Source organism: Erythrolamprus reginae, chromosome 4 (genome assembly GCF_031021105.1).
Source record: "Erythrolamprus reginae isolate rEryReg1 chromosome 4, rEryReg1.hap1, whole genome shotgun sequence".
NCBI classification, from domain to species: domain Eukaryota; kingdom Metazoa; phylum Chordata; class Lepidosauria; order Squamata; family Dipsadidae; genus Erythrolamprus; species Erythrolamprus reginae.
In genome coordinates this window covers 23,981,657-24,009,502 of record NC_091953.1, presented here as the reverse complement: position 1 = coordinate 24,009,502, position 27,846 = coordinate 23,981,657, and the positions used below count along the sequence as shown (strand labels likewise).

Below are 27,846 nucleotides of genomic sequence, written 5' to 3'. Positions count from 1 at the left end.
TTGGCAACTTGAAGATATTTGGACTTCAACTCCCAGAATTCCCCAGCCAGCATTTGCTGGCTGGGGAATTCTGGGAGTTGAAGTCCAGATATCTTCAAGTTGCCAAGGTTGGGAAACAGTGGCCTACAGTTAGGCTAACATGCATGATCATAGGAGCAAGTGAACATATTGGCCAATGACACTGATGCAAATACAGTGTTCCCTCAATTTTCGCAGGGGATGCGCAGGGGACCGCCCGCAAAAGTCGAATTTCCGTGAAGTAGAGATGCGGAAGTAAATACACCATTTTTGGCTATGGACAGTATCACAAGCCTTCCCTTAACACTTTAAATCCCTAAATTACCATTTCCCATTCCCTTAACAACCATTTATTCACCATTATTACTGGTACTCACCATTGAATAAGACACTTAGTGATCCTGATATTTATAAACATAATTATTTATTAACAATAATTATTTGTTTTGCGATAACAACGCTGATTGGCTAAAATTTCGGCCAGTCAGCAATGGCAGACAAAAGTTTGGCGATGGCGTATGACGTCATCGGGCAGGAAAAACCGTGGTATAGAAAAAAACCCGCGAAGTATTTTTTAATTAATATTTTTTTAAAAACCATGGTATAGGCTATTTGCGAAGTTTGAACCCGCGAAAATCGAGGGAACACTGTACAGTGGTACCTCGGTTTTCGAACGCTTCCCTTCTCGTACATTTCGGATATCGAACAAAATTTTCTGCAAAAATTTGCTTCAGTATCCGAACAAAAATTCGGATACCGAACAGCCAGAGAAAATTCTGTTCATTATCTGAAATGTAATCCCGGCAGCTTCAGGGCGCTGAGGAGCTCTCTAAGAGCTCCAAGCTGCAGGAAAGGTGGGGGCTGCTGCAATCCCGGCAGCTTTGGGGGGCTCCTTTCCTCATTGCTTCGTTTTATTACCTGTAAGGAGCTTCAAAAACTTTTTTCCTGTGGCTGCAACAGCGGCGATTTCCCTTCTAGTAGCAAGAGCGCCGGGAACGTCACATGATGAAGGGAAGCCGGCGGAGCCATCTCAGCATTTGCTTCCGCTCCAGCACTTCCCTTCATTACGTGACTTCCCGGCGCTCTTGCTACTGGAAGGGAAATCGCCGCTGTTGCAGCCACAGGAAAAAAGTTTTTGAAGCTCCTTTACAGGTAATAAAACGAAGCAATGAGGAAAGGAGCCCCCAGAAGCTGCCATCCCGGCAGCTTCAGGGCGCTGAGGAGCTCTCTAAGAGCTCCAAGCTGCAGGAAAGGTGGGGGCTGCTGCAATCCCGGCAGCTTTGGGGGGCTCTTTTCCTCATTGCTTCGTTTTATTACCTGTAAGGAGCTTCAAAAACTTTTTCCCTGTGGCTGCAACAGCGGCGATTTCCCTTCCAGTAGCAAGAGCCCCGGGAAGTCACGTAATGAAGAGAAGCTGCTGGAGCGGCAGCAATTGCTGAGATGGCTCCGCCGGCTTCCCTTCATCACGTGACGTTCCCGGCACTCTTGCTACTGGAAGGGAAATCGCCGCTGTTGCAGCCACAGGAAAAAAGTTTTTGAAGCTCCTTACAGGTAATAAAACAAAGCAATGAGGAAAGGAGCCCCCCAAAGCTGCCAGGATTGCAGCAGCCCCCACCTTTCCTGCAGCTTGGAGTAGCGAATTTATTTATCCCATTGGAAATAAAGAAAATAGATTTAATTGGTTCCCAGCGAGTTAACAGGGGCTGGGAACCAATTAAATCCATTTCCATTATTTCCTATGGGATAAATAAATTCGGTACTCGACCAAATCGGTTCTCGACCACACTTCTGGAACGAATTGTGGTCGAGTACCGAGGTGCCACTGTATTTGCAAGTATACTTCTGTAGCAAACGTAAGCTGCATTTGTTTTTTAAATATGTAATTATAGAAAATCTGAGCATATTCTCCCACCCCTCTCTCAAAAGTTTTTCAAGTACAGATTTGAAACACTGGCGCCTTAGTTCCCACCCCTACCCTCGCTTTTACATTATATTGCAAAATAGCTATACACCGACTCACTGTTCCTGCCTTCATCAGATTTAAAGTGCAACCTTTTCTTTATATATACCCCTCTTTTTTCTCACCAGGCTACCATTTGTAGATGTAGTCAACCTCTCTCAGGATTCAGTGCCAGATGTCTGGAGGATGAACACATGTTGCAAGCAATAAGTAAAGCTAATCCCAATAACCACTATATGTATGTCATGGACACCAGGCCAAAAGTAAGTTTGTAAATGTGTTTTTTCTTTTCTCCTGTTTGGTTTTGGCATGCTTGCTGTCTTTATTATTTAATTTTGTCTATTGTTGGGCTTTCCCTATTATTAATATTTTACTGGCTGGGGAATTCTGGGAGTTGAAGTCCAAATACCTTCAAGTTGCCAAGGTTGGGAAACACTGGTCCAGACTATACAGATTGAGTTCATGAAGTCTTTCCTGATAAGTTTTATGCTTAAGACCTCCCATCATTTTTGTAAGCCGTCTTTGGACCCATTCAATTTTACCAATTCTTCTTGGAGATGTTCTAGTCCAGCCCCCTGCTCAAACAGGGGCCTCTATACCATTTCAGACAAGTGACTATCCAGTCTCTTCTTAAAAACCTCCAGTGATGAAGTGCCTTCAATTTCTGAAGGCAAGCTGTTCCGCTGGTTAATTGTCCTTAGTGTTAGCAAGTTTCTCCAGGTTGCCTTCTCTCTTTGATTAGTTTCCAACCATTATTTCTTCTTGTGTCATCTGATGCTTTGGAAAATAATTTGACCTCCTCTTTGTGGCTGCCCCTCAAATACTGGAATGTTACTCTCATGTCGTATCTAATTCTTCTTTTCTTTAGATTAACCAAACCCAAATTCTGCAGTCATTCTTCATATGTTTTAGTCTCCAGGCCATTGATAATCTTAGTTGCTCTTTGAACTTTTTTCAAAGTCTCAATATGTTTCTTTGTAGGATTGTGACTAAAATTGGTTGCATAATTTATTTATTTTATTTTATTTTATTTTTTTATTTTATTTTATTTTTTATTTTATTTTATTTTATTTATTGGATTTGTATGCGGCCCCTCTCTGTAGACTCGGGGAGGCTAACAACAGTCTCAATATGTTTCTTTGTAGGATTGTGACTAAAATTGGTTGCATATTTTATTTATTTTATTTTTTTATTTTATATTTTATTTTATTTTATTTTTTTATTTTATTTATTTTATTTTATTTTATTTTATTTTATTTATTGGATTTGTATGCGGCCCCTCTCTGTAGACTCGGGGAGGCTAACAACAGTCTCAATATGTTTCTTTGTAGGATTGTGACTAAAATTGGTTGCATATTTTATTTATTTTATTTTTTTATTTTATATTTTATTTTATTTTATTTTATTTTATTTTATTTATTGGATTTGTATGCCGCCCCTCTCTGTAGACTCGGGGAGGCTAACAACAGTAATAAAAAACAGCATGTAACAATCCAATACTAAAACAGTTAAAAACCCTTATTGTAAAACCAAACATACATACAAACATACCATGCACAAATTGTAAAGGCCTAGGGGGAACGAATATCTCAGTTCCCCCATGCCTGACGGCAGAGGTGGGTTTTAAGGAGCTTACGAAAGGTGAGGAGGGTGGGGGCAATTCTAATCTCCAGGGGGGGAGTTGGTTCCAGAGGGCCGGGGCCGCCACAGAGAAGGCTCTTCCCCTGGGCCCCGCCAAACGACATTGTTTAGTTGACGGGACCCGGAGAAGGCCCACTCTGTGGGACCTAATCGGTCGCTGGGATTCGTGTTCAAGGTGTGGTCTCACTAGGGTTTTACTGAGTGGTGCTAATATAATTTTCCTCTATTTCAAGCATATATTGTTCCGAATATATATTATACAAATTATTATAATAATTGTATATTGCTTTGTTTCCTATACATGACTAAGCCTTCTTTTTCTCCAAGCTCAATGCAATGGCTAATAGAGCAGCAGGTAAAGGCTATGAAAATGAAGATAATTATTCCAACATTAGATTCCAATTTGTTGGTATTGAAAATATCCATGTGATGAGATCAAGCCTGCAAAAGCTTCTGGAAGGTATGAATATATGTGCCCTTCTCTTACATTAAACATACTTTGAGTACAACGTTCATTCTTTCAGGAAAGTGATTTTACGTAAATCTACAGTAGCATTACAGTAGTTGAGCTTCGAGGTGATGGGGGCATGAGTGACTGTGAGCAGTGACTCCCAGTCCAGATAGGGCCGCAACTGGTGCACCAGGCGAACCTGGGCAAATGCCCCCCTCGCCACAGCTGAAAGATGGTTCTCTAATGTGAGCTGTGGATCGAGGACATAAAAGACAGGTAGCCACCCTGAGTTTTCGGAGATGGGTGGCATACAAATCTAATAAAAATAAGAAAAAAAATAAGAAAAATAAGGTATACATTTAAATTATAGGAAGATTGAGGATTGAAGGCTAGTAAGATGATGGATACATCTTAAAGTAGAATTATGAAGAAAATAATGGTGTTACTTTTACAGTATGAAACAAATATTTACACGAGATTGCTTCTGCATAAGTAATCATTAACATAGGAAACCAGGGTTTGAGACAGATTAGGGCATAAAGAGAAAAATAGAAGAAACCAGAGTAGGGGGGAAATGTGCTTTTTAAATATTATTGTTTTATCATAGAAAATAAAATACAAAACAAGCAAGCAAAATAAAACAGACCAAAAGCATACTTCATATGCTTAACAAGTTCAGAAGTTCGGATTTCTTCATATAGTTGTTAAAATCGACTTTTGATTCTTGCACAGAGATGTTACTACTGCATTTGAATTTATCTGTGATTCATTTTTTTTTTAGTGTGTGGAACAAGAGGCCTATCAGTTAATGATTTTCTCTCTGGCTTGGAGAACTCTGGGTGGCTGCGGCACATCAAAGCAGTTCTGGATGCTGGTATCTTCTTAGCTAAAGTAATTTGCATTAGTAATTTGTCAAAAGTTGTTTCATTTCTAAAGTCTAACTTCTCAAGGATCCATAGCTCAATAGCAGAGCATATGAATTTAAATAGAAAATCTCACGTTCTGTTTGGAATTTGCCTTTTTTAAAAAAGAAGTACAGTGTTCCCTCAATTTTCACGGGTTCGAACTTCGCGGAAAGTCTATACCACGGTTTTCCCCACCCGATGACGTCATATGTCATCGCCAAACTTTCGTCAGCCTTTAATAAATATTTTTTTTAATAAACTTTAATAAATAAACATGGTGAGTAATAATCTGAATGGTTGCTAAGGGAATGGAAAATTGCAATTTAGGGATTTAAAGTGTTAAGGGAAGGCTTGTGATACTGTTCATAGCTAAAAATAGTGTATTTACTTCCGCATCTCTACTTCGCGGAAATTCAACTTTCGCGGGCGGTCTCGGAACGCATCCCCCGCGAAAAACGAGGGAACACTGTATATATCGTGGTAATCATAGCTGACCACCGTCTGACTTTCTAAGTAGTTTGGGTCAGTCATTATTATTATTTATTAAGTTTATATGCTATCCATGTCATATATATTAACTAAATATTTAGATGGTAAGCATTTAAATCTGCCATAAGGCAATCCATTGTGTTCCTAAAGTGAAAGAGCCAAAACTGATAGCTTAAGTAGTGATAATCATATTTTGTCATTAAGGCAAACAGGTTCTGTGGATTAACTAATTATTTTCCTCATGCAATCAGCTGTAAGTAAATATTGAACAATTAGCTGAGATCCAGGCATAAAAGGGCTGATTATGAGAAATTCTAGGAATTGCAGTCCATACACCTTAAAGTTGTCAAAGTTGAGAACACTGCCATATAAATATGTTGAATGTGTATTCCCAGAATTCCTTTCAAGTGTGACGTAGATCAGTGATTTTCAACCTTTTTTGAGCTGCGGCACATTTTTTACATATACAAAATCATGGGGCACATTGAGTGGGGGGGGGGAGTGGGGGAGCTAAAAAAAGTTTGGACAAAAAATTCTCTTTCTCACTCTCTCTTCCTCCCTTTTGCTCTATTTCTCTCCCTCTTTCTCTCTCTTCCTTCCTCTCTCTCTCCATCCCTCTTTCTTTCTCTCTTCCTTCCTTCCTCTCTTGTTTGCTCTTTCTATCTCTCCCTCCTTCCCTGCCTCTTTCTCTCTCTCTCTTGCTTTCTTTCTCTTTCTCTTGCTTTCTTTCTCTCTCTCTTGCTTTCTCTCTCTCTCTTTCTTTCTCTCTCTCTCTCTCTTTCTCTCTCTTGCTGAGCTTCGTGGTACACCTGACCATGTCTTGCGGCACACTGGTTGAAAAACACTGACGTAGACTACAGATCCTTCGATTCTGCATTTATGTCGGCCACTTCTGGGAGTATATGACGCACCTAGATTTCAAAGAGGAAAACAAGAAAAAAAAACGTTTTGGCCTCCACAGGTCTGATTTTTGCCCTCCCCAGCCCCCAGGAGTACTGTGCAGTCCTTCCAAACCCTCTGTGCATTCCACTTTCATCAGAAACGCGCTGGCTTTTGACCTCCCGAACCCCTCAATGCATCTCATTGTTGCCCTCCCTGGCCTAGTGATGGGCTGCTTCCGGAACGGCTAATTGTGTGCAGCTCCGCGGATCTGGAGCGCAAGTGCGGGATTGAGCGCAATTTTGCTTCCCGCAGATGTGCAGCTAGCAGAATCTCACACGGGGACGCACATGAGGGCGCGTTTCAGCAAGTTTTTTTTTGCTTCCCCAAGGAAGATTTTGCTAGTTGCACAGGTGTGGGAAGCAAAATTGCGCTTGATCCCGCACTTGCGCTCTAGAGCTGTGGAGCTGCACCCAATTAGCCATTCCGGCAGCAGCTCAACAGTGGCCCCAGCCGTCAGGAGTACTCTGCATGCCTCCCAAACCCTTTATGCATCCTGTTTTTACCAAAAAAGGGCCCATTTTTGGCAAAAACTAGGTGTGCCTGGGTTTTTTTTTCAGAGGGCAAACAATGCCCATATCCGATCTATGAGATGCACCAAAATGTTCACCCATTTTAGGGTGAGGGAAAAGTGAGTCTTAGGTCATTGTATTGCCTCTGTACAAATCGATGGTGAGACGACACTTGGAGTACTGTGTACAGCTGGTCAACGCACCTCAAGAATAGAATAGAATAGAATATAATTTTATTGGCCAAGTGTGATTGGACACACAAGGAATTTGTCTTGGTGCATATGCTCTCAGCGTACATAAAATAAAATATACATTTGTCAAGAATCATGTGGTACGACACTTAATGATTGTCATAGGGGTCAAATAAGCAATGAAGAAACTATTACCGGTAATAAAATTCTTAGGATATAAGCAACAATGGGAGGAAATGGGTGATAGGAATGATGAGAAAAACTAGTAGAATAGAAGTGCAGATTTAGTAGAAAGAATAGAAGGATAGTAGAAGGATATAATAGAACTGGAAAAGGGCAACTAGTATGATCAAGGAAATGGAGCACCTCCCTTATGAAACCAGGTTGCAATGCCTTGGTCTCTTCACCCTTGAAAGATGGCGTTTAAGAGGTGACTTGATTGAAGTGTATAAAATCATGCATGGGATAGAAAAGGTGGATAGAGATTTTTTCCCCCCTCTATCACACAATAGTAGGACGAGGGGCCACTCCCTAAAGCTCATAGGTAAGAATGTGAGGACAAATAAAGGGAAATATTTCTTCACCCAGAGGATCGTTGTTTTATGGAATTAACTTCCATAAGAGGTCGTGACAGCTGTCAGCCTGGATAGCTTCAAGGCAGGATTAGACAGATTCATGGATGCCAAATGTATCTGTGGTTATTGAAACGGATGTCCAAGTGCCGCCTCTATGTTGGTGGAGGCAGGCAGGATTCCCTTGGGTACCATTTGTTGGGGGTCAAGGGAAAGGGGGGGGGGTTGTCTTCTCTTTCTGCTCAAGATCCCCATGTACAATTGGTGGGCCACTGTGTGACACAGAATGCTGGACTTGATGGGCTTTGGCCCAATTCAGCACGTCTCTTCTTATGTTCTTAGGTTCTTATACTCCGAAAAATACAACAATTATTTAAATTCATTTGAGCAGTTGAATTCATTTTCTTTGTTATACACACATCAGTAAGTTTTGTTCTTTTCACAGGCCATAGCTTATGAGCGTTCTAGTGTATTAGTACATTGCTCTGATGGCTGGGACCGGACATCCCAAGTCTGTTCCTTGGGTTCTCTATTATTGGATCCCTTTTATAGAACAATTAAAGGATTCATGGTAAGTGTTCAAAGTGAACTTAAGTCAGCTCGGCCAATTCTAATGCTGTCCAACTTTATTCAATTTGCAGTTCACTAATTTTGTGTTTTAGATTTGCTCATCTGCTTATTAATGGGACAATTAAAATGCATTATGTAGTTAATATCTGACTTTTCCTGATTCAAGCATTATTTGAATTGGGATCCACTTTATAATTTCATTACATTTGAACATCAATCCAATGTTCAAATGTAATGAAATTATACAGTGGATCCCAATTCAAATAATTCTTGAATCAGGAAGAGTCAGATATTAACTACATATGCAATTTAAAATAAGTAATTTCAAAAATGTTTCAAGCAGATAAAGAAAATATTACAAAGCAGATATTACATTGTTATTTTCTCAATAAATAGAAAAAAGATTACAAGGATTATTGATGTGTTTCCGGTGTTGATTTTAAATTGTAAACTTGCTAGTTGAGTCTCCTATATCCGGGAACTTGGACTACATTACTGCTGTGCCTTGTTTTTTTAAATCTGTAATTAATGAACTTTACAGTGTTCTTTGAAACCTGCATTTTGTGTTTCTTTTACTTGTGGTATTTGCATAGAAGAGCAAATATACAGTGGAACCCCGACATACGAAATTAATTGGTTCCGGAAGGAACCTCGTATGTCGAAGAGCTCGTAGGTCGAAGCATTGTTTCCCATAGGAAACAATGGAAAAGTGATTAATGCGTGCAAGCCCGAGGGCTGAGGGGAAAAGACGTCGGCTGAGGGGTTCCCGGTGCTTCGGAGCCGGCATGGGGGGGCTTTCCATGCTGGCTCCGATCTTTTCAGACAAGCGCGCCGATTCTCCGCTCACTCCGGGTGAGCGGCGAATCGGCACATCTGTTTAAAAAGATCGTAGCCGGCATGGAACATCCCCCCATGCCAGCTACGAGCTTTTCAGACAGGCGCGCCGATTCTCCGCTCACTCCGGGTGAGCAGCGAATCGGCGCATCTGTTTAAAAAGATTGTAGCCGGCATGGAACATCCCCCCATGCCAGCTACGAGCTTTTCAGACAGGCGCGCCGATTCTCCGCTCACTCCGGGTGAGCAGCGAATCGGCGCATCTGTTTAAAAAGATTGTAGCCGGCATGGAACATCCCCCCATGCCAGCTACGAGCTTTTCAGACAGGCGCGCCGATTCTCCGCTCACTCCGGGTGAGCGGCGAATCGGCGCATCTGTTTAAAAAGATCGTAGCCGGCATGGAACATCCCCCCATGCCAGCTACGAGCTTTTCAGACAGGCGCGCCGATTCTCCGCTCACTCCGGGTGAGCGGCGAATCGGCGCATCTGTTTAAAAAGATTGTAGCCGGCATGGAAAATCCCCCCATGCCAGCTACGAGCTTTTCAGACAGGCGCGCCGATTCTCCGCTCACTCCGGGTGAGCGGCGAATCGGCGCATCTGTTTAAAAAGATTGTAGCCGGCATGGAAAATCCCCCCATGCCGGCTACGAGCTTTTCAGACAGGCGCGCCGATTCTCCGCTCACTGCTAAAAGCGGAGAATCGGCACGCCTGTCTGAAAAGATCGCCGCCGGTCCGGTGGGGTTTTGCAGCAACCTCCGAGCCCAGGTTGCTCGGAGGTTGCTGCAAAACCCCACCAGACCGGCGGCGATCTTTTCAGACAGGCGCGCTTTCTCGAAAGGGCGGAGAAAGCCCTCTCTCGCAGCCTCCTGGCTGGGAGCACTTTCGCTGCGAGAGAGGGCTTTCTCCGTCCCTTTCGGGAAAGCCCTCTCTCGCAGCGAAAGTGCTCCCAGCCAGGGAGAGTGTTCAGATCCCCCCACCCCCAGCAGAAAGCGTTCAGATCCCCCCACCCCCAGCAGAAGCCAAGGACTCACCAAGCGCTGGATATGAACGGAGAAGAGCCAGGCTGGTTTGCTTTGCAGAGCCGAATAAAGCGTCACGCCCCCCTGACGCTTTTGGCGGCAAAAGAGCCCAGCATCGCTTCGGAAGCCGCCGAAAGCGTCAGAGGGGCGTGACGCTTTATTCGGCTCTGCATCAGCTCGGAAGCAAAGCAAGCCAGGCCGGCTCTTCTCGGCTCGTATCCCGAATGGAAGCTCGTGAGTCGAGCAAAAATTTCTCTACTCTCCCAGCTCGTATCTCAAGTAGCTCGTAAGTAGAGCTGCTCGTATGTCGGGGTTCCACTGTATATGTATAGCATAGGTAATTCTCGTTTAACGACCATAATCTCCATTGCTAAACAGTATAATTATTGTATGATACCATGTGACCACTCCAAATTATGTTGTTAATCATATGCAGTCATTTAGTGTGATGTAATGTGATAACAATTTGCAACTTCCTTCCAGCTTCACCATTGGCTTTGTCTATTAGAAGCTGGCTATGAAGGATGCAAATGACAATCATAACTGCAGGATACTGCAACTGTTGTACGCATACACTGGTTGCCAAGCACCCAAATTACGAATGATGTGACCATGATAGCCATAGTGTCGAGGACCTGTCATACACATCTCCTGTTTTAGCAATAGGGTAACTTTGAATAGTTGGTAAACAAGGAGTACAGTGGTACCTCTACTTAAGAACTTAATTCGTTCCGTGACTAGGTTCTTAAGTAGCAAAGTTTGTCAGTAGAAGCAATTTTTCCCATAGGAATCAATGTAAAAATAATGTGTGCAGACACATTAGGAAAGAAATAAAAGCTCGGAATTTGGGTGGGAGGAGGAGGAGAAGAGGAGGAGAGTCGCTGCTGAAGGAAGAAGGTGAGGTGAGGGGAATCAAAGAATTCCAAAACTTTAAGGCTTAAAAAAATAGGGACTCTGAGGTGGTGGGGAGAAGCATGCGCCTTCCAGAGACAGAAACCCAGGGTGAATGGTAGGAAACTGGCCAGGCCTTCGTGCCACTCTCAAATTTCCTGGGAAATTTTTCCGGGCTCGGGTTCTTAAGTAGAAAATTGTTCTTAAGTAGAGGCAAAAAAATGTTGAACACCTGGTTCTTATCTAGAAAAGTTCTTAAGCAGAGGTGTTCTTAATAATAATAATAATAATAATAATAATAATAATAATAATAATAACAACAACAACAACAACAACAACAACAACAACAACAATAATTTATTAGATTTGTATGCTACCCCTCTCCGAAGACTCAGGGCAGCTCACAACAATAATAAAAACAATATTATAGCGAAACAAATCTAATATTAAAAAAGAAGCATATAAAACCCTATCATATTTAAAAACCAAACAACACATACATACCAAACATAAAATATAAAGAGCCTGGGGGAAAGGTGTTAGCTAGAGGTACCACTGTACTTTATAGCCCTCATCTTCCATTTCTGTTTTGTTTTCCCCATTGAGCTAAGAAATCCAGAATATAAATGGTGACTTGGAGGAAAAAAAATTAAAACATAAAGTATACTGCATGGTTAAACAATAATACATGATTTCTTCTAGGTTTTGGTGGAAAAAGACTGGATTGCTTTTGGACACAAATTTTCAGATAGGTAATGTTTTTCACTTTAAAAAGTGTACATTTCAATTCTTTATGTAAAGTGCCTTGTTATGTTAAATTGTATATTGCAATCTTGTTCAAGCACATTTGATTTAAATTGGGAATATATATTTATTTTGTTTTAGAATAATTGATTGCTTTATATCGATTTTAAGATTTTATAAAGATTGCAAAAATAAACCTGAGCAGCCATTTCCAATTTAAATAAATGACTTTAAAACTCTTAGCTGATCAGATTATTTGGATGCTGTGCAGCCCATTTCTGTTTTTAGCAGGTTGCAAGTTATGTTCAAGTGATTGCACACTGTCACACTCTCTTTCTCTCATTGGAAGAGCTATCCTTACTGTAATGGGTTTTTTGGCAAAACAGAATAGACCACTAACATAAGTACCTTTGCCATAATTACTTGCATAGATGATGCATGAGCTTCATTTATCTTCCCCATTCGGTTATGTTTCTAATTGAACTTAAAATTAAAATTTTATATTTTGATTCATTAAAGTCCAAATGCTGCACACAGTTTCCTCCGATAGATAGATAGATGGATGGATGGATGGAGGGAGGGATGGAGGGATGGAGGGATGGATGGAGGGTGGGATGGATGGATGGAGGGAGGGAGGGAGGGATAGATAGATAGATAGATAGTTTAGTTTAGTTTAATCAGATTTGTATGCCGCCCCTCTCCGCAGACTCGGGGCGGCTCACAGCAACAGCAATACAAGACAAATCCAATATTAAATTAATTTTAAGAACACCACAAGTTAAAAACCAATCATACACACTAGCATACCATACACAAATTTTATAAGCCTAGGGGGAAGGAACATGTCAATTCCCCCATGCCTGACGACAGAGGTGGGTTTTAAGGAGCTTACGAAAGGCTAGGAGGGTGGGGGCAACTCTGATATCTGGGGGGAGTTGATTCCAAAGGGTCGGGGCCGCCACAGAGAAGGCTCTTCCCCTGGGTCCCGCCAAACGACATTGTTTAGTTGACGGGACCCGGAGAAGGCCAACTCTGTGGGACCTAACTGGTCGCTGGGATTCGTGCGGCAGAAGGCGGTCCCGGAGATATTCTGGTCCAGTGCCATGAAGGGCTTTATAGGTCATAACCAACACTTTGAATTGTGACCGGAAACTGATCGGCAACCAATGCAGACTGCGGAGTGTTGGTGTGACATGGGCAAATTTAGGAAAGCCCATGATAGCTCTCGCAGCTAGATAGATAGATAGATAGATAGATAGATAGATAGATAGATAGATAGATAGATAGATAGATAGATAGATAGATAGATAGATAGATAGATAGCATTTAGACTCATATACCGCTTCACAGTGCTTTATAGTGCTCTCTAAGCGGTTTACAGAGAGTAAGCCTATTGCCCCCAACAATCTGGGTACTCATTTTACCGACCTTGGAAGAATGGAAGGCTGAGTAAACCTTGAGCCTAATGAGATTCAATCTTCCAAACTGTTGGCAGCCGGTGATCAGCAAAAGTATCTTGAAGTATTGCACTCTAACCGCCGTGTCACCAAGACTCTGTGTAATTATTGTGATGTATTTCAGACAGCATTCTATTCCATGCCAAGCAAACTATTTCTGTATGCCCTGCCAATAATAATAATAATAATAATAATAATAATAATAATAATAATAATAATAATAATAATAATTTATTAGACTTGTATGCTGCCCCTCTCTGAAGACTTGGAGCGGCTCACAACAAAATACAAAGCACAAATCTAATATTAAAAACAATTATAAAAAACCCATTATAAAAACAGTCATACTATCCAATTAAACCATACATAAAATGAAACAGCTAAGGGTCAGTTATGTCCCCCAAGCATGGCGGCATAGGTGGGTTTTCAGTAGTTTGCGAAAGGCAAGGTGGGTGGGGGCAGTCCTAATCACCGGGGGGAGTTGATTCGCTGCTTAGTAGTGATCCCTTCTTCAGGCTCCATGAGCTTAACTCAAGGCACTGGTGATGAGTGTAATTCTGGCCCTGGGCTCAAGTTGTTGCTACTCAATGCCAGGTCGGTGGTAAATAAAGCTCTCCTCATCCGGGATTTAATCCTGGATGAGGAGGCCGACCTGGCTTGTGTGACCGAAACCTGGCTGGGCCCGGAGGGAGGAGTCCCTCTCTCTGAAATTTGCCCGGCTGGGTTTCGGGTATGGCACCAACCTCGACCCCAGGGAATGGGGGGAGGAGTGGCTATTATAGCCAGGGAGAGTCTTGGCCTGCATAGGCTCATTGCTCCAGAGGTTGCGGGTTGTGAGTCCCTCCTGGTGAAGTTGGACTTAGGGGTTCAGGTGGGCTTGTTACTCACGTACCTGCCTCCCAGCTGCGTGTCAACAGCCCTGCCTGTGCTGCTCGAGGAGGTGGCCGGGTTGGCGGTGGAGTTCCCCGGACTTATCGTCCTGGGGGACTTCAATCTACCGTCGCTCGGCGGTTCCTCTGAACTGGCACAGGAGTTCATGGCCACCATGACAGCCATGGACCTGACTCAAGTAGTTCAGGGTCCGACTCACGAGGGTGGACACGCACCCGATATGATATTCCTCTCTGAGCAATTGAGTAATGATCTGAGATTAAGGGGCTTAGAAATGTTGCCTGTGTCGTGGTCACATCATTTCCTACTGCGGCTTAACTTCCTGGCTCCAATCCTTCCCCGCAGGGAGGCGGAACCAATTAGGAGGTTCCGCCCCAGACGCCTGATGGATCCAGAAGGTTTCCAGATGGCGCTTGGGGTTATTCCAGATACACTCGTCCACAGTTTGGCAGAGTCTCTTGCTGAGGCCTGGAACAAGGCTGCAGTGGAGGCTCTTGATCGGATTGCGCCGTTGCGACCTCTCCGTGGCACTAGACCCCGTAGAGCTCCATGGTTCAACGAGGAGCTCCGGGTGTTGAAGCGCCAGAAGAGACGTCTAGAGAAGCGATGGAGGAAGAGTAAGTCTGAATCCGACCGAACACTTGTAAGAGCTCATATTAAGACTTACAAAGTGGCGCTCAAGGCGGCAAGATGCGCGTATCATGCCGCCTTGATTGCATCAGCGGAATCCCGCCCGGCCGCTCTGTTTAGGATAACCCGCTCCCTTCTTAATCAGGGGGGAGTTGGGGAGCCCTTGCAGAGTAGTGCCGAGGATTTTAACACGTTTTTCGCTGATAAAATCGCTCGGATCCGAGCGGACCTCGACTCCAATTGTAAAACAGAGTCGACTGACAACGAGTCAGTCGAGGTGACTGGGGCTAAACGTCTTTGTCCATCTGTCTGGGAGGAGTTTGACTTGGTGACACCTGATGAAGTGGACAAGGCCATTGGAGCTGTGAGTTCCGCCACCTGTTTACTGGATCCGTGTCCCTCTTGGCTGGTTTCGGCCAGTCGAGGGGTGACACGGAGCTGGGTCCAGGAGATTGTCAACGCCTCCTTGAGGAGGGGGTCCTTTCCGCCCCTTTATAAGGAGGCACTTGTGCGCCCCCTCCTCAAGAAGCCTTCCCTGGACCCAGCCGTGCTTAATAACTACCGTCCAGTCTCCAACCTTCCCTTCATGGGGAAGGTTGTTGAGAAGGTGGTGGCACTCCAACTCCAGCGGTCCTTGGAAGAAGCCGATTATCTAGGTCCTCAACAGTCTGGATTCAGGCCCGGCTACAGCACGGAAACTGCTTTGGTCGCGTTGATGGATGATCTCTGGCGGGCCCTGGACAGGGGCTTGTCCTCTGTCCTGGTGCTCCTTGACCTCTCAGCGGCTTTCGATACCATCGACCATGGTATCCTTCTGCGCCGGCTGGAGGGGTTGGGAGTGGGAGGCACTGTTCTTCAGTGGTTCTCCTCCTACCTCTCCGGTCGGTCGCAGTCGGTGTTAGTGGGGGGTCAGAGGTCGACCTCTAGGTTTCTCCCTTGTGGGGTGCCTCAGGGGTCGGTCCTCTCCCCCCTGCTATTTAATATCTACATGAAACCGCTGGGTGAGATCATCCAAGGGCATGGGGTGAGGTATCATCAATACGCCGATGATACCCAGTTGTACATCTCCACCCCATGTCCAGTCAACGAAGCAGTGGAAGTGATGTGCCGGTGCCTGGAGGCTGTTGGGGCCTGGATGGGTGTCAACAAACTCAAACTCAACCCAGACAAGACGGAGTGGCTGTGGGTTTTGCCTCCCAAGGACAATTCTATCTGTCCGTCCATTACCCTGGGGGGGAATTATTGACCCCCTCAGAGAGGGTCCGCAACTTGGGCGTCCTCCTCGATCCACAGCTCACATTAGAGAAACACCTTTCAGCTGTGGCGAGGGGGGCGTTTGCCCAGGTTCGCCTGGTGCGCCAGTTGCGGCCCTATTTGGACCGGGAGTCATTGCTCACAGTCACTCATGCCCTCATCACCTCGAGGCTCGACTACTGTAACGCTCTCTACATGGGGCTACCTTTGAAAAGTGTTCGGAAACTTCAGATCGTGCAGAATGCAGCTGCGAGAGCAATTATGGGCGTCTCTAAGTATGCCCATATCACTCCAACACTCCGCAGTCTGCATTGGCTGCCGATCAGTTTCCGGTCACAATTCAAAGTGTTGATTATGACCTACAAAGCCCTTCATGGCACCGGACCAGAATATCTTCGGGACCGCCTCCTGCTGCACGAATCCCAGCGACCGGTTAGGTCCCACAGAGTCGGCCTTCTCCGGGTCCCGTCGACCAAACAATGCCGTCTGGCGGGACCCAGGGGAAGAGCCTTCTCTGTGGGGGCCCCGACCCTCTGGAACCAGCTCCCCCCTGAGATTAGGATTGCCCCCACCCTCCCTGCCTTTCGTAAACTCCTTAAGACCCACCTCTGCCGTCAGGCATGGGGGAACTAAACATCTCCCCCTTGCCCATGTTGTTTTGCCATTGATTGATTGACTGTGTGTCTGTTTTTATATACATTGGGATTGTTTTATGAATTTATTAATTTTAAACTGTAATTAGATTGGTGGGCATTGGATTTGTTATTATGTACTGTTTTTATTATTGTTGTGAGCAGCCCCGAGTTTGCGGAGAGGGGCGGCATATAAATCCAATAAATCTAATCTAATCTAATCTATTCCAGAGGGCTGGGGCCGCCACAGATAAGGCTCTTCTCCTGGGCCCCGCCAAACGACATTGTTTAGTTGACGGGACCCGGAGAAGGCCCACTCTGTGGGCTTTATAGGTCATAACCAACACTTTGAATTGTGACCGGAAACTGATCGGCAGCCAGTGCAGGTTTAATGAACATAAATAGGACAGGAAATAGAACAAGAATACTAATTTTACCAGAGTGGGTACTGCTGAAATTTTTAAAGAATTCTTTGGAGTTGGGTGACTTTAATTCTTTTGGAGGATTTGGGGTTTTACATTGAGTTATGGATGCCTAAGTCTTTGAAAGCCTTAAGGCAATAATTTTGTCACTTAACCCATGCTATTCCCCCCCCCCCCCCGAAAAAAAAAATCAGCCTTCCATCCTTCCAAGGTCGGTAAAGTGAGGACCCAAATGCAGATATTTCGCTTTGCCAGTCTGGAAGACCCTGGGAGCCATAAGATATCAGCCACCCCAAACTACACTGCTCAAAAATAAATAAATAAAGGGACCACTCAAAGAACACATCCTAGATCTGAATGAATGAAATATTCTCATTGAATACTTTGTTCCGTACAAAGTTGAAAGTGCTGACAACATGTGAAATTGATTATCAATCAGTGTTGCTTCCTAAGTGGACAGTTTGATTTCACAGAAGTTTGATTTACTTGGAGTTATATTGTGTTGTTTAAGTGTTCCCTTTATTTATTTATTTTGAGCAGTATATATGATGGACTAGTTGGGAAAGTAATCAGGACCTCCAAAGAACAGATTTATATGGAGTGCTATGTTCTCATGCTGCAGCCCAGTGAACGTGCCTAGAAGTTCTTTTGTGCCTGAGTAATAATTGCTCTGTTAACTGTGTTAAAATGTAACATAGAAAAAGGCTTAGGAAAAAAAAGACGTTTTCAGCACTTTTGTACAAGTCTTTATCTATGGAATACGTCATATTTTCTGGAAAGTGCATCGTTTTCATCTTTTACTAACATGGAATATTATAATTTATAGATGTGGACAACTGGACGGTGACCCGAAAGAAATATCCCCAGTGTTTGTCCAGTTTTTAGAATGTGCCTGGCACCTGACGGAGCAGTTTCCACAGGCCTTTGAGTACAATGAAGCTTTTCTCCTTCAGATCTATGAGCACATCCATTCATGCCAGTTTGGAAACTTCATTGGAAACTGCCAAAAAGAACGAGAAGAACTCAAGTGAGGCTCTCAGGAACAATATATTAACACAGAACTGAACTTCTCTGCTTATCCCTCCCTCCTCCCTTTGTGTCTTTCCTTCCACCATTTTTATGCTACAATTAGAAAGCCTCCCACTGTACTGTTTTTAAAAAAATTATTTTAAAATTGGTTTATTTACTAAATTAACAACAAACAAAAAAATACTTAAAAGAAAACGTGCCCAACACCAATAAAACCCCCACCACCATTTAGGGGGTTAAATTATCTGCAATAAGTTTCAATTTCTTCCTTGGCTCCGGTTTACATTTCTTTACCTACAAAAAGTGATTGGAATTTATTTTTCACCTTGTCGTCCTAAATTCTACTTAAGGTATAATTTTTCACCTTGTTCCATCGTGCCATCAGCTTCTCCAATTTATTTTCATCAAAGTTATTTAATCTTATTTCCATAATTTCGAAGTGGATGTGGTCCACCATGTACCAGTACCAATTCTGGATTGTCCCATTTATTGCTATCCTTCCACCTGAAGACCATTACTGCTTGAGCGCTTTCCAAAGCTGCTGTTTTGATTTCTTTAAATTCTCGTAATTCCCCATATTTAACTAGTATTGCTAATTCTTTTGTAATTATCCAATTCATGTTTAGCATATTACAGTGATACCTTGTCTTACAAACTTAATTGGTTCCAGGACGAGGATCTTAAGGTGAAAAGTTTGTAAGATGAAACAATGTTTCCCATAGGAATCAATGGAAAAGCGATTAATGCGTGCAAGTCGAAAATTCACCCCTTTTGCCAGCCGAAGCACCCGTTTTTGCGCTGCTGGGATTCCCCTGAGGCTCCACTCCATGGGAAACCCCACCTCCAGACTTCTGTGTTTTTGCGATGCTGCAGGGGAATCCCAGCAGGGGTTTTCTAGCGAAGGGAGCATCAGTGAAATTGCAGCATCACTGAGGCTCTCCTCTCTGGGAAACCCCACCTCCTGACTTCTGTTGCCAGCGAAGCACCTGTTTTTGCGCTGCTGGGATTCCCCTGCAGCATCACAAAAACACAGAAGTCTGGAGGTGGTGTTTCCCATGGAAGGGAGCCTCAGGGGAATCCCAGTCGTGCAAAAATGGGCGCTTCGCTGGCAACAGAAGTCCAGAGATGGGGCATCCCAGTGGCGGCGGCTTGGGTTTGCAAGGTGAAAATAGTTTGTAAGAAGAGGCAAAAAAATCTTAAACCCCGGGTTTGTATCTCGAAAAGTTTGTATGACGAGGCGTTTGTAAGACGAGGTATCACTGTATTTATTTCATTCTGTACTTCCTTCCAAAATTTTTGAACTTCAACACATTCCCAGAGCATATGCATAAAAACTCCTTTTATTTGGCAACCATGCCAGCAATTTTCTTTCCCTTTTCTCTGGAAGTGTGCTAGTTTTACTCCTCCCACTGTACTTACAGATCAATCTAGAAAGGGAGGAGATTAAAAAGACCCCAGAATTCTTCCTACTAGGCATCAGTGATACCAAATACAAAAAAGAAATATATTATTTAATAATTCATATATTAGTAGTGGCAAATATTACATTTGCGCAAAAATGGAAAGAAAAGGAAATCCCAAAAGACGAAGAGGTTTTTAAGAAAATCATGGAACGTGCAGAATTAGATATGATGACGAGACGGTTAAATAATCAAAGGGAAACAGAGTTTTATAAAACTTGGGAGAAAGTATATAATTGGTGGAATGAAAAAAAAAGATTATTAATAATTAATAATATATAAATAAACTCTAGAAAATTTAAATGTATTACATTGAATAAATAACATTGAAATTTTATGGATAAGTTTCTAACCTTATTAACTGATTTCAATTATTTTAACCATAACGAAAATGTTGAATTAGATGTTATAGTATAGTAGTATATTAAGAAATCCTAAGGATAAGTTTTTTGTCTTATTAATTGATTCTAATTATCTTAATTATATTGTTAAAATGGAAATATAGAAGTAGATGTTATATTATAGTAGTATATTAAGAAATTTTATGGAAAAATTTTTAGTATTACGAATTGACTCCAATAATTTTAATTATAATGTTAAAAGGGAAATACCGAAGTAGATGTTATATTATAGTAGCATACCATGAATTATCTTTCGGTATTGATCTAAATTACAATTAGTCTTCTTTTCTGTATTAGTAAAACTTCTATGCTTAGTGGAGCAATGGTAGCTCCTTTAAATGTTAAATGTTGTTTGTCTTGTTTGTCTTAAAGAAAAATATTTAAAGGGAAAAAAAAGAAAGAAAGGAAGTCCCTGTCTTCAGGGACTTGCATCCTGGAAAAAATATGACTGTCTAAAATATGGGAGGAACAACAGTTTAAAAATAAAATAAATTTTCAAAAGAAGACGAAAGGGGAAGGAAAGGAGAGGAAGGGGAAGTGGAATGTGATAGCAAAAGATATGTAAGACTTCCAGTACTTACTTAGCTTTTCCTTCTGCTACAGCCTAATGGAATGGCTGCACTTTACTGCCAAAAGTAGTCAAAGAGTTTCCCCTCAGGGCTATTAAATATTAAACTCTCAGATAAAATCAGTGATGGAAATCAAGCTTTGCTAGACTGAACAATGAGGTAGCGTTTTAAAGTGCTGATGGCTTAGAATCCTTTTTCACACGGAGGAAACTCTTAATATATGTGGGACCGCCTTCTGCCGCACGAATCCCTGCGACCGGTTAGGTCCCACAGAGTTGGCCTTCTCTGGGTCCCGTCGACTAAACAATGTCGTTTGGCCGGACCCAGGGGAAGAGCCTTCTCTGTGGCGGCCCCGACCCTCTGGAACCAACTCCCCCCAGAGATCAGAGTTGCCCCCACCCTCCTCGCCTTTCGTAAGCTCCTTAAAACCCACCTTTGCCGTCAGGCATGGGGGAACTGAGATATTCCCTTCCCCCTAGGCCTTTACAATTTATGCATGGTATGCTTGTGTGTATGTTTGGTTTTTTAAATAAGGGTTTTTAAAATTATTTTAAATATTAGATTTGTTACATGTTGTTTCATTATTGTTGTTAGCCGCCCCGAGTCTACGGAGAGGGGCGGCATACAAATCTAATAAATAAATAAATGGAGGCAACCTGCTTCTTTGGATTTTGATATGTGCAAAATATTCCTGATAGTAATATATTCCTTTATTTTCCTCCCTTTGGTGGCCATTTCACATCCTGAAATTCCTCCTAGTCAGTTTGTTGGGTAGGAGCTTTGGAACACCATAGATACCTGTACTGTAGTCTCATTTTTGCCCTCTTTAAATTAGTGAATGTTAATGGGGGTATTGGCAGGAAGGCAGTGTTGAACAGTTCTTTATAGAATAGAATAGAATAGAATTTTATTGGCCAAGTGTGATTGGACACAAGGAATTTGTCTTGGTGCATATGCTCTCAGCGTACATAAAATAAAATATACATTTGTCAAGAATCATGTGGTACGACACTTAATGATTATCATAGGGGTCAAATAAGCAATGAAGAAGCAATATTAATAAAAATCTTAGGATATAAGCAACAAGTTACAGTCATACAGTCAACATGGGAGGAAATGGGTGATAGGAATGATGAGAAAAACTAGTAGAAATAGAAGTGCAGATTTAGTAGAAAGTCTGACAGTGTTCAGGGAATTATTTGTTTAATAGAGTGATGGCGTTCGGAAAAACAAACTATTCTTGTGTCTAGTTGTCTTGGTGTGCAGTGCTCTGTAGCGACCTTTTGAGGTTCGTATTTGTAATTAAACTCTGCTCTTTATGGCTTTCTTACCACAAATATCCCACATTTTGTGTACCTTGATTCAGTGTAGATATTTCTCAGCCACTGACGATTGTTTTAACTCTAGGCTCTCCTTATTTTAAGATTGAAAGAGAAGACTTTTTCCTTGTGGACTTTTCTTTTGGATGACCACAGGAAATATCTAAATCCAATCTACAATGAACATTTTTCGCAGTCACTTTCAGTTCTGGAGCCAGATACAGCCGCCTTTAATTTTAAGTAAGTTTCAATTATGCATTTTATAAACTCCCATCACCTGGATTGGAGTATTAACATAACTTTGTGTTGACACATACAGGTTTTGGAGGAACATGTATCATCAATTTGATCACACAATGCATCCCCGGCAATCTGTATTGAGCCACGTGATGAGCCTGAGTGAGGAAAATAAAGAACTGGAGAAAGATATTAAAGAATTGGAAAATGTGAGTATGGGCAACTGATACCACTCCTGGGACCACTTTCCCCCTCAAAAATCATTTCTTTATTCCAAAATTGCAGTGGAGATATGGAGATATGAAGAATAATACAGAGAGGCTGACAGCTGGAACCTAGAATAAGTACAGTGGTACCTCTACTTACGAACTTAATTCCTTCCCCATTGGAATTTTCCCCATAGGAATCAATGTAAAAGCAAATAATGCGTGCGATTGGGGAAACCACAGGGAGGGTGGAGGCCCTGTTTCCTCCCAGGAGATTCCTAGAGAGGCCCCACGGAGGCTTCTTCCCGCCTTTTTCGGTCCTGTTTCCTCCCAGGAGATTCCTAGAGAGGCCCCACGGAGGCTTCTTCCCACCTTTTTCAGCCTTGTTTCCTCCCAGGAGATTCCTAGAGAGGCCCCACAGAGGCTTCTCCCCATCTTTTCCGGCCGTTTCCTCCCAGGAGATTCCTAGAGAGGCCCCACAGAGGCTTCTTCCCGCCTTTTTTGGCCCTGTTTCCTCCCAGGAGATTCCTAGTGAGGCCACACAGAGGCTTCTTCCCACCTTTTTCAGCCTTGTTTCCTCCCAGGAGATACCTAGAGAGGCCCCACGGAGGCTTCTCCCCACCTTTTCCGGCTGTTTCCTCCCAGGAGATTCCTAAAGAGGCCCCACGGAGGCTTCTCCCTGCCTTTTCCAGTTACAGTTTCGGAGGCTCGGGTTTTAAGTGGAAAATGGTTCTCGAGAAGAGGCAAAAAAATCTTGCACACCCGATTCTTATCTAGAAAAGTTCGTAAGTAGAGGCGTTTGTACTGTTTATTAGCAAGTGGAAGAGATGAAAGAAAAGAGATAAAAACTACCAAATCTGAATGACCTTTCTTAACTTTAGAAACTGGGCCACCGTTTACACAAGGATTTGGATGCTGTCTTTGCGAAGGAGTCCGTCTGCCCCGTGTCGCCAGGCGTCAAAACCTCACTCTGCTTTAAGAAAGAGCAGCCTCTCTTACACGAGAATGACTGCCTTCGGACCATAGAGGGCTCCAACACAGCAGACAATCGATACAGCGAGTACATGGAAGAGTTCTCCAAAACAGAGCCGAGTGTTGTCAGCCTGGAATACGGAGTGGCCAGAATGACCTGCTAAATGTCACACGAAGCCGTTCTGCTTTTCTGGAAAAGATTGAAGTTCAAGACAGGGCCATTGTGAGTCCGATCTTTTGGAACGCGACCAAAAAACTAATGTGTGCAATGGAGAGTTTCATTAACGTAGACTAGAGTGCACATTAGTTTTGAAAATGTCATTCTTGTAAGAGGTAATTGAAATTAACAATGTTGAAAAGGATATGAAGAACATAGGAAGCCTTTTGTGGGGAATTGGGGAACGAAAGTCGGACATCACAATAAATTATAGCTGCACTAACTTATTCCCGATGGAGCCATAGTTAAAGTAAACCCACTGAAATTAGTGAGGTTTAAACAAGCCAAGATTTCAGTGAATCGACTAACACATAAACCACGTCTAATTCACCCGGTGTGATTATTGCCAAACACTAAATGATATTTGAATGTTTGCTTTTAGGATACAGACAATTTACTGGGATCAATGAACATCTGTATATAAATGTAAAGTGTGTGTGTTTGTGTGTTCTTGTTTAATCTATTGCCTGTTAACAGTGTTTTCAGTGATACCTACATCATTAATTAGTATCAAGGTAGAATGATATTCAACTTATATTTGTTCTATTCAAGTTTTGAGAGCAGCTCATTTAGAATATCTAAAATATGCTTAGTGACTTCTTAAAATTATTCTCTTTCAAAACAACGCCATGGGATTCACATCAGTAATTATGGAATAGCAATTTCTTGTATTCAGTTTTAACCCATTGCAAAAGTAAGAAACCTTTCTCTCTCTCTCTCTCTTTACTTTACGATAAAGCGCTAGTTAGAATGATAAAGTTAAAAAAAAGAGATAAAGGTTTCCTACCTGGCTAATAAGTTAAAATTGCAGCCAAAAAGCTATGCACCTTCTATACACTTCTTCCCAACTATTGGAAGTACAGTTCAGTTGATAAAATGGGTAAACTAGGAGTGTCACACGTATTTCAGGATTGGAGTACCCATTTCCAAGAATAAGCTATATTTCAGAGTGGTTTATTTTTTTTAAGGCTTCTTGCGATTATGTATAAAGTAACTTGAGCATTCAGTGACATAGAAAGTATAAGGACCGTACCTTTTTGATTGGATATATTTGCGGTTTCCTGCAGGATTTTAATCTGTTTGTAAATCTGCTTTAAAAGGTGCAGCTTAATTCGAAATAAAAAGCTTGTTTTTCAATCAGTAGGATTATCACATTAATGTATTAGGTGAATAAATGTGAATTACTAATCAAGCAGCTACTTATTAGCTAATAAACTAAAGTTTCGGTCTACAAGCCAAGATGACTGTAGAATCTCAGATGTTTTGAAAACGTATTAATGTTGACATTTACTATCCAGGACAGTATCCAAGGTCACAGGAAACAGATCATCAGTTAAGCAGGATGCTTAGGTTAAAAAGGTACGCTGTGTAATTGTGTAGTAAATCGGTGTGTTCCCAATATCTTTGTTTTTGCTTCATCAGAAAAAAGAATGGATTTGTTTTAATGTCTCTGTTTGTTTTCTCCCAATTTGTTTTGATTGTTCAAATGAAGAAAATGAATATTGAAAGCTGATATGGTAAACATGCATGCCCTGCGGATAGCAAACATCCCAGGTGGTATAATAGGTAATTTATACCTGAGGGACCAAATGCTTATTACACACACAGTGAAAATTAGTTTAGCTTTGCAGTAATCATTGAAGGCTGCGTGAACAATGCCGCCATCAAGGCTATATAAAATCTCACACAGTTGGCTGTCTCCTTCTATCTTGGTTGGGATCTAGTCACACTAATAACAGGTGAATAGAATCTTACCTGGAACACTTCAAGGGTCACATTATAATGTATGAAGAAGGAATAAGTGACAAATTGATATTGATGATAGGCCTATTTAACCACGAAAAATTGATTAAAAGGGGAAAATGGAATCTATCATTTACCTCAGATGTGGTGCATTGTCAATCATCCTGCCTGCTTAGTAGGCCTTGTGCAGATTTTCTACAGCAGTAGAGTTTTGAAAAAATATTAGGGCAGAGAAATTTGGACCTCGAGTTGTTTTTTCTCTCTAGTTTCTTCCTATGGGTTAATAATTGCTTGCTGTCAGATATACTGAAAGTATAAGACCAAATATTGTATTACAAATTATTTCTTGCAACTGTCTTCTGATTTAAAAAAAAACAACCCATGTGTAGCTGCATTAATCTTGCTGAACAGTTATAAAAGTAGCTTCTTGAATCACCTTCATAAGTAGAAATGCAGGTCTTTGGGTATTTCATGTCTCATGTAAAATCATCTGCTTATATTTGTTTTATATCCCACTTTTCCATCAGTAACTGAAGATGGTTATGCATAGTGCTCCCTATTTTCCCCACAACAACCTTGTGAAGTAGGTCGGGTTGAGAGAAAGCGACTGGGCCAAAAATCACCCTTTGATAACTGAGGTGGGTGAGAACTACTTCAGCCTAACACCTCAATGTTACATTCTCTCTCTCTCCCTCTCCCTCCTATTGGGGATAGAGGAGGCAACAAAAATCTTGTGAGGAATCAGACTAGCAAATGTAATTAACAAAACAATTGTATGCTAGGGCAGTGGTTTTCAACCTTTTTTGAGCCGCGGCACATTTTTTACATTTACGAAAACCTGGGGCACATTGAGCGGAGGGGGGGGAGGTGGCTAAAAAAAGTTTGGACATAAACATCTCTCTCTCTTCCTCTCCTTCGCTTTATTTCCTTCTCCCTCCCTCTTTCTCTCCCTTCCTTCCTCTTTCTCTCTCTCTCTCTCCATCCCTCTTTCTTTCTTTTCCTTCCTCTTTTTGCTCTCTTTCTCTCTCCCTCCCTACCTCCCTCTATGTCTTTCTCTCTCTCTCCTTCCCTCCCTCTCTTGCTCTCTCTCTCTTGCTTTCTTTCTCTCTCTTGCTCTCTCTCTTTCTTTCTCTTGTTCTCTTTCTCTCTTGCTTTCTTTCTCTCTTGTTCTCTCTCTCTCTCTCTCTTTCTTTCTCTTTCTTCCTTTCTTTCTTTCTTTCTCTCTCTCTTGCTTTCTTTCTCTCTGAGCTTCGCGGCATGCCTGACCATGTCTCACGGCACACTATCTAAGAGACAGATTATCCACCTGAGGATTCTTTTTTTTTAAAGGTTTTTTATTTTATTTTCCACATCATGTTCATACATAAATATCAATGCCTATACCTTATATATTTCTCAAAAGCATTCATAATTACGTATTTCTTGCCTAATCTTTTATTTTTTATCTTTAACGACACTCCTGTATTATTAATACATTATCAGTCTGTATTCAATTTTCTCTTTCTCACTCCCCTTCTACTCTCACTATCCCACCTCTCTCCCTCCCTTTCCCTCTCTCCACCCTCCCTTCCTTCTTCTCCTCACCCCCCCTTTTACCTTCTCTAAAACTACTTCCTCTCTCTCCCTCTTAACCTTCCTTTGAGTAACTTCAAATTGTTCACAATTGTATATTAAAGAGACTGAGTATTCTTAATGAATGTAAATGTGGAATGACTGATCTAAGAAAATGTGTAACTTAAAATTAGATCCAGATGACTGGAACCTAGTATGTGACAGTTTTTTTAAAAAAGAGAATCAGGAAATTACAGTGTTCCCTCGATTTTCGCGGGGGATGCGTTCCGAGACCGCCCGCGAAAGTCGAATTTTCGCAAAGTAGAGATGCGGAAGTAAATACACCATTTTTTGGCTATGAACGGTATCACAAGCCTTCCCTTAACACTTTAAACCCCTAAATTACCATTTCCCATTCCCTTAACAACCATTTACTCACCATTATTACTGGTACTCACCATTGAATAAAACACTTAGTGGTCCTGATATTTATAAACATAATTATTTATTAACAATAATAATCATTATTTTGTTATTTATTTGCAAAAAGTATTAGTTTGGTGATGACGTATGACATCATCGGGCGGGAAAAACCGTGGTATAAGAACAAAAAAATCACGAAGTATTTTTTAATTAATATTTTTTGAAAAACCGTGGTATAGGCTATTCGCGAAGTTTGAACCCACGAAAATCGAGGGAACACTTTATAGGCTACTCGATGTTTGTCAAAATAAAGAAATGGTTATTAAAGAATGAATAACTCAGCGCCCAGCTTTACTAAGAGAAAATCGGTAAAGATAGCAGTGATTACATAAATTATATGCTTGGATTTTCAGAAATCTAACAAGGTTCCTTACTTAAAACTCTAAAGAAGAGTTAGGGGGAGGCTGCAAATCGGCTAAAAAGGAGAACGTGGAGAGTAGAAATACATATTGGTAAATATTGTTCATGGATGTAAGAAGCGAAGTCCTTTGAATATCTGTATTGAAATTAATGCTTTTTTAAACTTATTCATAAATGATCTTGACTTATACTAAGTAAATATGTCAAATGTGGATAACTCTGTTTATGATGGTGGTGAATAAATAAAAAATCTGTTTAAATTGGATGAGTGGTCA

General features: G+C 41.8%; 1 protein-coding gene across 1 annotated transcript in view; it reads left to right on the top strand.

The window, feature by feature from the left end:
• The window catches only part of MTMR6 (myotubularin related protein 6), a 37,539-nt gene extending 12,656 nt beyond the window's left edge, over nt 1-24,883 (top strand). Inside the window, exons 6-14 of the mRNA XM_070749790.1 lie at nt 2,107-2,241; nt 3,947-4,079; nt 4,852-4,961; nt 8,124-8,249; nt 11,697-11,746; nt 17,851-18,051; nt 21,908-22,042; nt 22,122-22,248; nt 23,127-24,883. Coding sequence (XP_070605891.1) covers nt 2,107-2,241; nt 3,947-4,079; nt 4,852-4,961; nt 8,124-8,249; nt 11,697-11,746; nt 17,851-18,051; nt 21,908-22,042; nt 22,122-22,248; nt 23,127-23,381 — 1,272 coding nt within the window. The 3' untranslated portion in view covers nt 23,382-24,883. The remainder of the gene's footprint in view (nt 1-2,106; nt 2,242-3,946; nt 4,080-4,851; nt 4,962-8,123; nt 8,250-11,696; nt 11,747-17,850; nt 18,052-21,907; nt 22,043-22,121; nt 22,249-23,126) is intronic.
• Nucleotides 24,884-27,846: the final 2,963 nt, after the last annotated feature.